Consider the following 14,021-nt stretch of genomic DNA (forward strand, 5'->3'; position numbering starts at 1 on the left):
GCATTTGTTTCATCCACCAAAACAGTATCTGCAAAATTCATACACCAAGGGATCTGATCTTGAATATCTCTAGTCAACTCAACCATGATTAGTGCAAACAAATATGCGCTTAAAGCTAAACTTGATGTAATCCAACTGTTATTAAAAATTCAGTACCTTGTCCCCTCACAGATCTTACACTAGCCACTACATCATTATACATATTTTTAATTACATTACGTATTTACTCGAAACATTTTTCTTCTCTAGAACTTGCCAAATTAACTCTCTAGGAACTCTATCATAAGTTTTTTCTAAATCAATAAAGACCATATAGAGATCTGATGTAGACTTGGTCATTCGATTGGGTTCGACGAGCAGTGCTCAGGGGATAATGGCCATCCAGCTTGCTGATTTTTAGGAGGGTATGTTCCAGATTCTTTCCAGGTTCGAGTGGGGCCCATGTCAGCCGGACGAAATTGAGATCAAAGATTGATAGAAGACTAATTTATGCATCGACCAGCTATAGTTTAGGATTAAGTTTGTCTCATTTAATGTTTTGTTTTCTTAACAGCTAACAGGATTTGATTTCCTAGATAAAATAGGACTGTTTTAGTTGTTCTTTATATAATTCTAGGGACAATTGATTGAGATTAATGAGAGTTTGAAGTTTTTCTTCATTCAAGCTGTGCAATTCAGTTGTTTTGGGTGAGAAGCCTTGGGTGTGATGCTTTGCACAGTGAGATTCCGATCCAGACTGGTGGGAGGCCACTATCCCCTATCAATTCTTTTCTTTTATATTCTGTGTTCTGCAGTCAGTATATTGGTTTCATTACTCCATCGACTGATCTTATTTTCCTTAAGTTTACTCTCTGTTTTAATGAGTATAACAGCAATCAAGTTAACCAATAGACCTATTTGTCCTGCTGTTACTTCATCCAACCTGAGAGAGATATTATCTGTGCTATTTTGTTTTGTTTCTAATTTCTGTCAGATTCGATCACTTAGATTGAATAAAATCTGAACATTAGAATTAGATCAGTCTTGGGGAACTTCAAGGATAGCCTAAAAGAGGAACTTGACCATAGCTTTGTGAAGATCAGATCTTCAGATTTGTTTTTATCAGAAATTTCCCTATCCTATCCTATTTCTGAACCAGACCTGATGTTCCTTTAATTCCTTCAAATCTGCCAATTAGATTTGGCCCAGATTTTTTGAGGATTGACTCATCCCATTAAGAGTGATACTCGACCTGGGTTTGGAGGGGATTTGACCCCCTGATTTGCTTTAATTTAAATCTCTTGTTTTCTGCAAAATGTCAATTTCAGGTCTGTGATATTCAAATTATTCTTAATTTAACCGTTAGATTCAATTCATACTTTGGGAATTGTTTGATCCAACCAGGAAGAGAACCTGATTTTAGTGTCAGGCTGATCTGATCATCAGAATTGATTTAATTTAATTCAATATTCTTCTAATTACTTTTAATCTGCTCGTTAGATCAATCCTATCTTTTGAAGGACCCATATCCTATGTATTTGTGACTGATTATTAGAATTTGAGCTTCATCTGAGAAGGTTGAATTTTGTTGACTTTCCTATTGACTTTCAGGTATGGGTGTTTTGGGGATCCTGTCTGGAGGGTTTTAGGGTTCATCCTACCTAACACCCTCCCCCCAAGCAAGATCTTTCTTATATGCTGTAAATCTTTTCCATTAGTCTTCTAAGCAAATAATTAGTGCCCGTGGTAGATATCCCTGGGCCTCTGGCATAAAACCAAATTGGTTATCCAAAATATTAGTTTCTTGTCTTAGATGAGCTTCAATTACCTTCTCCCATAATTTTAGCATGGCTCATGAATTTGAGTTTAATATCTCTATAATTATTCCAGCTTTAAATATCACCTTTATAAATCGGTACCACAATGCTTCTTCTCCATTTGTCCGGCAAAAAAAAATTTTGCGCTCAAAGTTTTATTAAATAACCAAGTTAGCCATGATAAACCACAAATTCCGACTCTTCCAAACCTCTGTTGGGAAACCATCTGGACCTACTACTTCACCTATTTTCATCTTTTTAATGCTTCTTTTATTTCGGTCACCCTAATTTTCCTTATATATCTAAGATTTGTAGTTCCTTGATGGTTTTTAAACCTTCTAAGATACTATTACTTGTATTATTTTTCATGGGAAAAGGCTGGGCACACTATATTTATAGAATTCATAAACTGATTAAATTGTTTTGGAATTCTAACTACCACTTGTAATAGTAAAAAAAAAATTGGCTGTGCGAATTCCAAAACAATTTAATCAGTTTATGAATTCTATATATATAATGTAATGGCCTATGCCCTTAACCCACGAAATTATGAGAATGTTATTGAACTTTTCTTCAAGGTTTGGCTGTGTGGATTCATGCCTCATTGTATGCATGGATGGGGTTTCTATCAGTGCTAAGGTGGATTCCTTACTGGAAGAGTGGATTCTCTTCACTGGTTAGGTGAATCTCTGCCCTATACTATATCTTCTATTTTCTAGTTCTTATTAGCTCAACTTCCAGATTAGTTTTCTACTCTTTTCTGAAACCAGCAATAACCAATCTCTGCCCTATACTATATCTTCTATTTTCTAGTTCTTATTAGCTCAACTTCCAGATTAGTTTTCTACTCTTTTCTGAAACCAGCAATAACCCTGTTTTCTACTTAATTTCATGTTATATTATACTTGAAACAATTACCAGGAATGTGTTCTATTTTGCTTCAACTTTTATATTCTGCTTCCCGAATATTAGTTCTCTGAAGTTTCTGTTCTGTTCTGTTGAATTGGGTTGCTGAAACCTTAGTTCCTGTACTGCTATTTAGTAATCTTAAGAGTTACAAAGACTTGCCCATGCAAGCTCACTCAGCAAAAGATCCCTGTGATATTTTACCAACCTATTCTGCTGTTAGAAGACATTCAACCTAGGTATTAGGCTAACCTGAACTCTCTCTTCTGAGTTATCAGATTTCTCCCTAATCTGTGTTATTCTCTGTTTTGGTGATCCTGTTCTGCTAGACAGTTCTAGAATCTCTATTTTGGAAACCTTTCAAAGTCATGATATTGAGTTGATTGGCTGACTCCTTCTATAATAGATCAAATCAGTCCCTTTTCTGGATACAGATCAGAAGCTGACCAATCCAATGCCCTATCCTTGAAACCATGCTTGGATTACACTCACATGAAAAGACTTCCCTATTCCAAAAAGAATTTCCTCTTGCTCCCAGAAGGACAAGGTCGTACAGCAAAATAGAGGTAGTTCAATACACATCACCCCCACCATTCCCACATATACAGATAAGAAATAGGGGAAAAAGCTTTTTTCAAGATGGAAGTCACAGTATCAAATTATTGATATGACCACCACAAAAGTGGCTAATGTGCAGTAGCAGATGAAAAATTCAGCAGTACTCCGTAAACCTCACGAGTCTACATTCCAAAACTTCTTAGAGGATCTGCTCAATTCCTACCTACCACATCACCTAGTTTCTCCAGTCTGCTGCGTAACAGAATTTAGGGTTTTTCCAAAAAAGTTTTTACAATTTATAAGAACCAAGACATGAACCAACGTAGATCAATTTTCAGTAAGAATGGTCTTTGATGGAGAAAAAAGAGCATCCCAGTGCACGAGTCTCCCGCTACTGCAGGGTCTTTGATGGAGAAAATACAGTAATTAAATTATTTCATTTCAGCCCTTCTTCTCTTTACTGGTTTTCAGATTTAGAAAACTTCTAATCTCAGTTGCTTTTACGTTAAAATCAACCCCCCCCCCCAAATAAAAGGGGGGGGGGGCGAGAAATATAAATTCTACTATGATAATTTTAGGGAAAACACTACTAAAACAGGGGATAGTTTAAAGACAGTGCAGAGGCAGTACTAGCCTCCCAAGGACAGATTGGTGGTGGCTGTAAGAGTGACCAGCTATGTGATGAACAAGCCGCCTCCAGCCAAAGAATTGTATGGATTTTAATAATGGGTCAGATAAACCAATGAGAGGATTTGAAGTTAGAAGTTCTTTTGGTGTGGAAATTAGGGAAGTTTAGTTAGGCACTATTATTTACCAGATTTTGGTCAACAAGCTATCTTTATTTGTCTACAAAGGATACTTCATTCTTAAATGACCACTGTTAGACACCATGCCCATGTGCACATCAGGCAATATATCTTCTACGTCCCATAAAACAATATGTAATTTTTACAGCAGGTGTCGTGTTGAAAAGTAACACCCCATATCTGCAGACACAATCAATGTTCTTTAGGTATATACACATGTAAATTGACAGTTAAAGAGATGATTTTCGACAAAGAATAAAATTTATATTCATTACAAAGAAATTAGGGGATAAATATTATTTTGAAGAAATCTTAGTCTCACAAAGCTGTGATATGCCTATGTAAGATGTAAAGGGTAATGTTTTCTCATCATGGGCATCATTTGAATGAGCAAGTGGTCCATGTGATAGATGACCTCATGCCCACCTCACCCGTCAAATTCATCCTAAAAGAAGTATGGGAAGGAGTTAACAACTTTCACAAATTATGAAGTTGCCATTTCACTATAAAAGAATCTTCTGGCATTTTCCTAATTTCATTGTTACTTCACAGTTCAATTTAATACACTTTCCTACATTTTTTGAACTGAAATTTGACCAATGAGATTGCATGAGGTCCTCTAATACAATGTTATAGTTTTGTCATATGAGGCATGTCACAAACCATTGTGACCCGAATCATGATCCCATTATTTTTCATTAGGGAACTTGAATTCTTCACTAGATAATGGGTTTCTAGTCACCTAACAGGTTTAGGGTTAGAAAACTAAAGAGTTTTCCAGAACAACATATGAAGGAACTCAAAAATACCTAGAAACTATATCAAAACAGATTGGATTGCGCTATAAGTCTCGTCAAAGGTCAGACTTAGGGGGATAAACAGTTACTCAACGTTTGACTTAAATCGGATGGCCAGATTAGAAGATATGGGACAATACTACTGGGGGTAGGATTCTTGAAATAGAATTCCAAAATAGTAAATCGGCAGCAGGAAATTAGATATTCAGAACAGATTCAATTAAGGGAGTAAATTGAAAGTTTAACAGCAAAATGAACCTTAAGCAACCAACAGAAACACAAACCATAAAAACTAACCAGAAATTGAGATGTTAAGAAAGCAAACTAGAATTAGGACTCCTAAAAATCAAAAGGAAATTTCGAGTTTAAAACTGAATTGAAACTAGAACTTGTAACCAGAATTCAGAAGAGAGAAACTTATGTTTTACGGATCAAAAACTTAGAAACTAGCTTAACAGAAATTTAAATAGCAAACCAGAATCAAAGAGGAAATAGTAATAAGCATGCACAGGAGAGTGAAGTTCAGCTCTGACATGTTTAATCGACCAAGAATAAGAATATTAGAAAAGAAAGAAATGAACCAGCCCACCTGATACTCGGGGCTGGAATCACACCAAACCCCATCTTGGAATCCCACCAAGCCTTCTACTGAATCTCACAGCAGACCAGTACTCTGAATCTCATAGAACCAAAGGCAAAAACCAAATTTCATTCATCTAGAATTGTGGGGAGGCCGTGTGCCTGTACTCTTATTTAAAGACTTGAGCAAGACCGATTCAGACTGGAGTTTGGAAAGCTAAGAACCAAAAAAAAATTAAAATTTGAAAGCTCCTCCACTCTCAGGAAGTGATTGAGGAGTCCTATTGCTACTGTCACACTGCAAAAGGGAAAGAATTTGAAAGAAAACAGCACTGAAAATTATATCTACTATCCCAGACTGTGCAAACAACTGAATGATAATTAAAATAAGAAACAAAGCAGCCTATACAGGCCCCATGATTAGGTGAACTAGTTGGTTCATATTTGAACCAGAAAACTGGTCCAACAGAGAACCGCAAGCTGAAAAGAACCTGGCCTGGTCTCCTCCCTGCACTGATACTTGCACTGGAACCTTGTATCTGCATCACTAGATCTGGTATTCTGGTTTATCCTTAAGTGCATGGATTTCTAGAGAGACCAGTAGTAAAGGCCATAAAAACAGAATTCTAAAAAAGAGAATATACTTAAATTCTTTGGCTGGCTTACAAAGAATACACAACTCTCACTTGAAGCCATTAATCAACATGGTTCGAAATCTGTAAACCTGAAATCCCAGCGCAGATAATTCTGAACCTTTGTCTTGAAGTATCAGTTCCCCTCTCCCCCCCCCCCCCAATAGCCAAAATACATTGATTGTGTTATGATTAAAATCTAAAAATAACAAATAACCAGTCCACCTGATTCTGGATCCATCACCCAAACCATAGCCATCCATCCAGAACCAAAACTATCTTTTCTTCTCATGTTAATCATGCAGTACCCAGTTCCTTCTTGAACTAGTAGTTCTTGATGAACCATTCCTTTGCAGGGCCAGAAAGATCCATGTTCTATGCCAATATAGATCAATAAAAAACCAACTATTATTTATCTAAGGTTCAACCAAGATCTATAGCATTACTCGCAGTAACTATTCTGCTGATCCCTCACCTTAAACAGGCTAAACTGATTAGGACCACACCGAAAGAAGGACTCTGAGATAAACATTTCAGCCAATTTTGGATGTAGGACGAAAAGCATAGATGCAACCAAGTTTACAACATGGACGGAGGACGGTGCAAAGCAATGGAACTTAACAGAGCCAGAAAAAAAGGAGGATACAACAATTATGCTCCTTCTGCTACAAGAACTTGACCAGTATAAAAGGCCCCCATAGAATGAATGTGGGAACCTCATAAGCATTGGTATCAAGTTATAGAAACATTTTTGCACTAGAAAAAATTCTAGACACTCAGGACAAGAATGCACACATAATGACATGTACAAAGAAACCACATTACCCAACCAGCACCAGATCATAAATTGAAAGTAAATCAGAACACAATGTTAGAAAGCTTGCAAAAGGAATTGATTTCAGATCTGTCACAAGTATCAAAACTAATGACTTCCCCCCAAGCTTGCAAAAGGAATTGATTTAGATCAGTCGCAAGTATCAAAATTAATGACCCCCCAAGCCCTTTGCCAGGACCACACGGTTATACAACCAAATATAGACAGTCGCCAAGCAAGCAGTTGTTAAATTGCAGCCATGTTAAGCGCACAAGATGTAAGGGGACTACAGATACCATGGAGGAAAGGAAACAGCCTGATCTGACACACACAATAATAGAAAGCCAGCACTGATAATGTTATCTGATTATTCAACTAGGTTCAAGGCATAAGAATACTAGACTCCATCTACCAAATAACCCATTCAACGAATTATTCTTAAAATTCACAGTCATCTTATCAAAATAGAGGAATACCACTCAATCAGCAGCATTCAGTTGACTAGGCGACCTCATTACTGAAGCAACTGTGGACTAGATTATCCCACCAGTCAAAAGGAAGAAATCTGAAAGCCAAAGCAAGAACTGCACAAATAACTTAACTCAAAAACCTTGCCCAAGATATAGGTTTGCAATTAAAATCCATTCTAGACATCCATCACCAGTTGCTAAAGGAAAACGATATTAATCACTAAAAATGGGGGGGGGGGGGGAGGGGGACTCTAGATTACACGGTCCCCCACCTCCCAGCCTAAATAGTATAAAAATGGGTGAACCCAGTGCACGAGGGTCCCGTCACTGCGGGGTCTGGGGAGGATCATAATGTACGACCAAGTCAAATGGCCCTCAAAATGTCAACTAAATTATCTGATCAAAATACAAGAATAACAACACTCAATTGCTGGTTTAATTGACTAGTCCACCTAATTGCTGAAGCCACTAGAAAACTAAATCATGTGGTCAAAATAAAGAAACCTGAAAACCAAAGATAGGTTGGGATAGTTTGCTAGCTTAAGTCTCGACCCACATATAATTAAAAAATAATAACAATCACTAATAAAAAAATTATTACACAAAAAGGATAAAACTGCATATCTGAATTACCCAATCCCCCTTCACCCGACTATAATTAGTACGTAGAATTTATTCCATACACTTAGAGAAAATTTAGTAATAAATAAATAAAATGGCCAAGCCAAACGTCCCTCTATTTGTCAGCCAAACCCTCCAAAACAAACACCCCCAACCCAAGAAAAAAATATATATACAGATGAATTTCCCGAGTACCCAGTCCCTCCACACATCTATAATTAGTATATGAAATATTTTTCACATAGGGGAAAAATAAATAATTAAAAAAAAATATTGGACCCAGCCATACGGCCCTCCACTAACAACCAAACCCTGCAAAACTAGATCTGAGAATAGAAACCCTTTTTAGGGGGATATTCAAGCTCAAATTTCACCAAATGTAGGTCAATGCACCAATTCCTTAAAACCAAACGAAATATAGAAATGATAAAAATAGATTACCAAACGAAACCCACTATCCATTAACATTAGAGATCTAATCCAACCAAAATTTTTATTTCAAAAATATATTCATACACAGAGACACAGATAAGCACCAGAATCCCATATCAGCCATCAACCCACAAACCCTAGAATCAACAACAACTTCAAAAACCCACCAAAACAAAACAAAAAGATCCATCCATTTCAAGCAATGCCATTACCCAAAAACCATTAAACAAATTAAACCTAAAAGACCCAAAACAGAGTAGAAAAAAAACCTCACCTTGCCAGTTCGGATCCAGATCCCCTCGATCCCCATACCGCAAGAAGGGCGGCAACCAGAAAATCCCAGATAACAAAACAGCGAACCCAAAGAGCAGAACAATAACACATTTTAGCCGAACAAATTTGGGGATCTGACAGTGATTCACCACATTTTCCTCCGAAATTTCAGCAGTTGCAGTAGAAGAAAGCGATTGTTCTTCTTCAACTTTCCCCATTCTGAAGGAAATGAGGCCTCTTCAATCCCCATTCTCATCTGTTCGCCCTGAATCCGCAGACAACCCTTCCATTGCTGCCCCTTGAAGAAGAGAGACAAAGAGAAGGCTGAAATAAAGAGAGAAGGAGATTTAAGAGAGAGAACCCATTTGAATATCTCTTTTACATAGTGTTTTTATTAACACTAAATGCTGATTTAGGGCATAGAAAGGATGGAAGTAACTGCAAATCACTACTTTTTTAGCTTTTGGGTTTTTTTTTTTTTTTCTGAGGGTTGAAATTCTATATTTCTTTTTTCAGATCTAACTAAGCTTTCCGAGTTGGTTTATCAGTTCAGAGAAATTTTAAAAAGGGATATGGTGATGGTGATCCTCACGAGGAGGAAGAGACATAAGAAGCAAGAGAAGGAAAGGAAGGTACTGCGTCTCTGTGGGGTTTTTATTTGAAGCTTTAAACTGAGCCACCACTCCTCATTAAATTAATGATTAAAGCCCCACTGCTTCAATGCTAATGGAAACAATCACTCAGAAAGTAAACAAGTTATCCACTGTACTCTACATTGTCACTTTCCGTTCGGTGCAATACACAGATCATAGTTTGGCTGTTTGGGTAACAAATCATTGGGGTTCTGTGGATCCGAAATCAATAAACTGGGTCGGGCTAATCATAGATAAGATGCTTGTCGCCCAACCCAACCCGGTCCTGACTCAGGTCTAGAAATTCTCAATCTTGATCCACCTTGGGTCAGGGTATCTCAATCTAGGCCATGTTTGACTTCAAGGCGAGACAAGTATGGACCTATTCTGGACTCAGGGTGAGATAAGGTGGTTCAGGCCAAAACGGCTAAACTTGCACCCCTATGGCGACTGGTGAGATTGAGGATTCATTCCAATCCACACAACACAGGAAATGAATACCAAAACTCCAAATCAGATATCTCAACTTAGGCCATGTTTGGACTTAGGGTGAGACAATGCGGTTCGGACCAGTAGGGCTAAACTTCCAGGTGACTGGTGAGATTGAGGAAATGAATATCAAAACTCCAAATTAGATAAATTTCGGCATGAGCATCAGATTAGGCCTATAAAAGTCAATAAACTTAAGAAGTCAACTGATGAGGGTAAATTTTGGATCCTCTCCATGTACATGGAGAATAGAATAGAGTACTCTTCACTTTACCACACATGTTATCCTCTAGAAACATGGAGTCTTCAATTACCATGTAATAGATTGAGAAGATTGAAAATTTGAAATCAAAATCATTCTCCCCCTCTCTCCCCCCTTATCTTCTGTCCATGATTATAAAATTTGAATTGAATCTGTTGATCGGAATCAACATTGATCGATTTGATTCTTAATTCTGCTCCTCTGCTACTAACATTGTTCAAAAAATGAGAATCATCACTACAAACAGTCATTGTTGATTTCGATCCGAATCAACAAGAATCAGCTTGAATCGATCATATACATTGACTTGGAATCAACTAAAATGATTTAGAATTGGGATTGAGATTGATTCGGACGATATGATTTTGATTCCTTGGACTGTGCTTTAAGGTGCCACTGAATTGGACCTGCAATGTAGAGACTATTGGGACATGCAACCTAACGGCTAAGGGGTACTAACCAATTGCATTAACAGGTATCTTCAGTTTTGAAGAGCAAAACTATTGATAGCACAAGACTCCATTATTGGGTGGGACACATGTACAAGATTGGACTCGTCAAGTTAAACAGCTACTATTAGCGTTGGCTTATTTGAAAAGGACTCAATAATTCGAGATCGCCAAGCCCCATTCTAATCTCGAAGAAAACATATATGGAGAAAGCTTTCCACCACGAGTGAAATAGGAATTTAGCTCGTCTCCAGGGAGCCCAGCATATCCAGGGTGTTGCCAGTCATTGGGCTGTGTTACACATATTCCTAGGCGTGCGGCGAGATGTGTGCGGCACAGCTCAACCGTTGGATGTCCCCTGGCAGCACCATGGGCTCTGGGCTCCCTAGAGACGATCCTGAAATAGTGTTTATTCATCTATTTAGAATTCTATCTTATTATGGACACTAATATTCTATTTAATGTGGACTAATATTAAATTTCCTAAAACTAGGCTAATTATATTGGTCTAATAAAAAGGTCATTGAGTTACTTTAGGAGTTTACTGTGGACTGGCTTAGTGTGAGCAAGTTGTTTCCTAATGGGACTATGATGAGTGAGGCCCATAAGGAAACTCTATATAAAGAGAGTTAGATCCCCCACTAGCCTAACAACAATTACATTATTCACAATCACAATTAAGGAGTGCATTCTGAAAAAAAGAGGGAGGAATACAAAGATCTCCATCCCTTGTGCATAAGGCATTTTCATCAAACCAGTGACATTGGGAATAGAGGGAAAACACCTTGATCTTTTATTTTCTGTTACAATTATCATCACTATGTATTCGAAACAAGGTTAGTAGTTTTACTTTGACTCTTTGTTATTTGTTTATTTATATTTTTGAACGACCTATGGAGATCCTGTTTTCTATGGTTTTTCTCCCTTTTGAGATAAATAATCCAACATTATTATAATTTCTATTATACGAATAATGTTCATTCCACTACCAATAGATAAATGATTTGCCATTAACCCTGATGAACGGGAACTAGGGTTTTAAGAATTGGGAATCGGATCGGTGATTTCATCGATTAGGATTAAAATTGACTATAACTGATCTCGATTCCAATCAATCCTATGGACCGATTCTGAGATTCTGTGTTTTAAAACCGATAACTGCCCTGGCTGGTACCTTATCCCCTCCCCGGTTCGATCCCCCCTCTATACAAAATATATGTAAATCTCCCTATTCCAAAAAACAAAACAAAAAAACCCGTAACTGCAGCTAAGAAAACGAGTTTACGTGACGGCAGTGATGAAGTGGACCCAAACATTCGTACAAGATTGGACCTCACTTATCACTGGCTTCCAACTGCTTGAGTGCGAAAGTGCGTTGTGTCCTCGGAATTTCCGTGGAAAGAATTATAGGAAGGAAGGTTATAAGCATCTAATTCGATGTTAGATCAAATCAATAAAAAAAAGAACTTTAGGTTGTTGGGTTGGATATGGATTTGAAATTATGGAACAAAGTTGGATTTCTCTCCCACCCCAACCATCAAATATGGAAGGAAGTCAATAATAAAATGAGATCTGATCCCAAGTCTTGGAAGCACAATTAGTGGTCCACAGTCATACATGATTCCAAAAAGATTGCTATTATTTTTAGGAAAGCATATTTAATATTATTTTTCAGAATGAAATAGGTAATTATCAGCTAGTTTAAATATAGGATCGAATTTTATTCAGCCATAATGAATGGGGGAATTCATTCTCTATTTGCTGTCGGGTGTTAAACATTTGTGAACCTTAGGACGATGTGGTGAACCTTCACCGCATTGTGAAAGGGGGTGATGTTCTTTGCTTGGAGCGCACGAAGGTGCACGCTACGATCGGACAGGGGGCGAGGCGATCATTTCTCCCACCCCCATTTGTCTGGACGCTTCCTACACCCCCAGTGCAAAGGACATTTCCCCTTATATAAAAAAGCAAAACAGTCCAGCATGCCTTCACCCAAAAGTTGATCATCAGTGCTCTTTTGCCATGTGGAAGGGTGTGATTTATAAATATTGACAATTTAATATATTTATAAAAATAATATTGATTAGCCGACCCCATTTAGTTGAGATAAGGCTTGGTTGTTGTAATAGAAAAATATCTTACAAAAAAAAAGCGTAGTACAAAAATAATGTAGAATGGTCACATGTCAAATTTCATATTAAGATCGACGTTTGTTTATGCACCCCCACAATGGTCCCTCTAGAGTCCTTGATTTTTCAATATCGGACTAAATATTTGATAGGCTACCAAAAGACATTGGGTCCACCTATACACAAATTTCTAGTTCCACCTGATGGTGGGCGGTGTCTTGCATTACATAGTGACCTCCACAATTATTATTATTATTATTATATTTTTTTTTGGTGAAATCCTACACAATTATTAATTGTGGGTGGATTAGTGTTTCTAGGGTGTCTATTTATTGTCTTTATGGGGAAAAACCCTAGATGAGCAAAGGAGATTTGTTTGGAAGTGCAATGGAGAACAACAACTCAAAGTCGGCAAAATTGAAAGAATTGAAAAAAATAAATATATATATCATGAGACCTTAAATAAGATGGTTTTGTAGTGATAACATCTCACCGGTCAGACATCCCTATAAGTATGGTTATTAAACCTGAGCTTGATTGGAAATGCATGAGTTACATTGAGAACTAGAGATAAACTAGTGAATTCTTTCTAGGGGGTAATGAAAAGGAAGGTTGCTAGGTTGCGTGGCCCCTATGCAATGAGAGAGCGTGCACAAGTATGAGGCATCCAATAGAGATCGGTTTACGATGCGGGGTGGTTATTTCACCCTCCCTGTGTATGGGCGCAAGGGCCACTCAACCTAGCAGTGATTTTCCATCCTTGGTATTATTAGTCCTCTTGTTTATACGCAACCATAGATTCATCAAAACCAAAAAAAAAAGAAGCACGAATTATGTTTTATTAAAACTCATTAATTTTTAACTGAATAATTCTTATAATTTCTAACTATTTTTTTTATTATTATTATATATATAATATTATTTTTTTTCCACCAAAAAAATAAAGTGAGGGGTTCTTTAGCATCATTCTAAGCTCATTAATGATATCCCATTACTCTCCCCTTGCAAAACTACATTAACCTACCCACTAGTGGTCATTCCCTTATTATGATTTACATTCAAAAGAGATTGGGTGAGCAGCGGATTTAATTTTTAAAAAGGGAAATTTTCACATATCTCCCCTAAGGTATCACGTAATTATAAAAACACTCATTAATTTTGAAAAATTATGCATGCCCCCAACTTTTGTAAAAAGTTAACAAATGCACCCATCCCGTTAACTTGGGACTAACAACCTTAGAATTAAAAGGGGAATTGACCAAATTGTCCTCATCTTCCCCAAAATGTTTAGGGTTTGAAAAAAGGGAACACATCTCCTAATACCTACAACTCATCTTCCATAAATCGTGACCTAGCGACCAACAAAGGAGCTGTTT

The 14,021-nt window shown here is 37.3% G+C and overlaps 1 protein-coding gene across 3 annotated transcripts in view; it reads right to left on the reverse strand.

Moving 5' to 3' along the window:
- LOC122667930 (myotubularin-related protein DDB_G0290005-like) overlaps positions 1-14,021 on the reverse strand; it is a 29,524-nt gene that overhangs the window by 7,973 nt on the left and 7,530 nt on the right. For all 3 annotated transcript variants that reach the window (XM_043864416.1, XM_043864418.1, XM_043864417.1), the window contains exon 2: positions 8,686-8,989. In XM_043864416.1, the coding sequence (XP_043720351.1) occupies positions 8,686-8,902 (217 nt within the window). In that variant the 5' untranslated portion in view covers positions 8,903-8,989. The remainder of the gene's footprint in view (positions 1-8,685; positions 8,990-14,021) is intronic.

This window comes from Telopea speciosissima, chromosome 7 (genome assembly GCF_018873765.1).
Source record: "Telopea speciosissima isolate NSW1024214 ecotype Mountain lineage chromosome 7, Tspe_v1, whole genome shotgun sequence".
Lineage (NCBI taxonomy): Eukaryota > Viridiplantae > Streptophyta > Magnoliopsida > Proteales > Proteaceae > Telopea > Telopea speciosissima.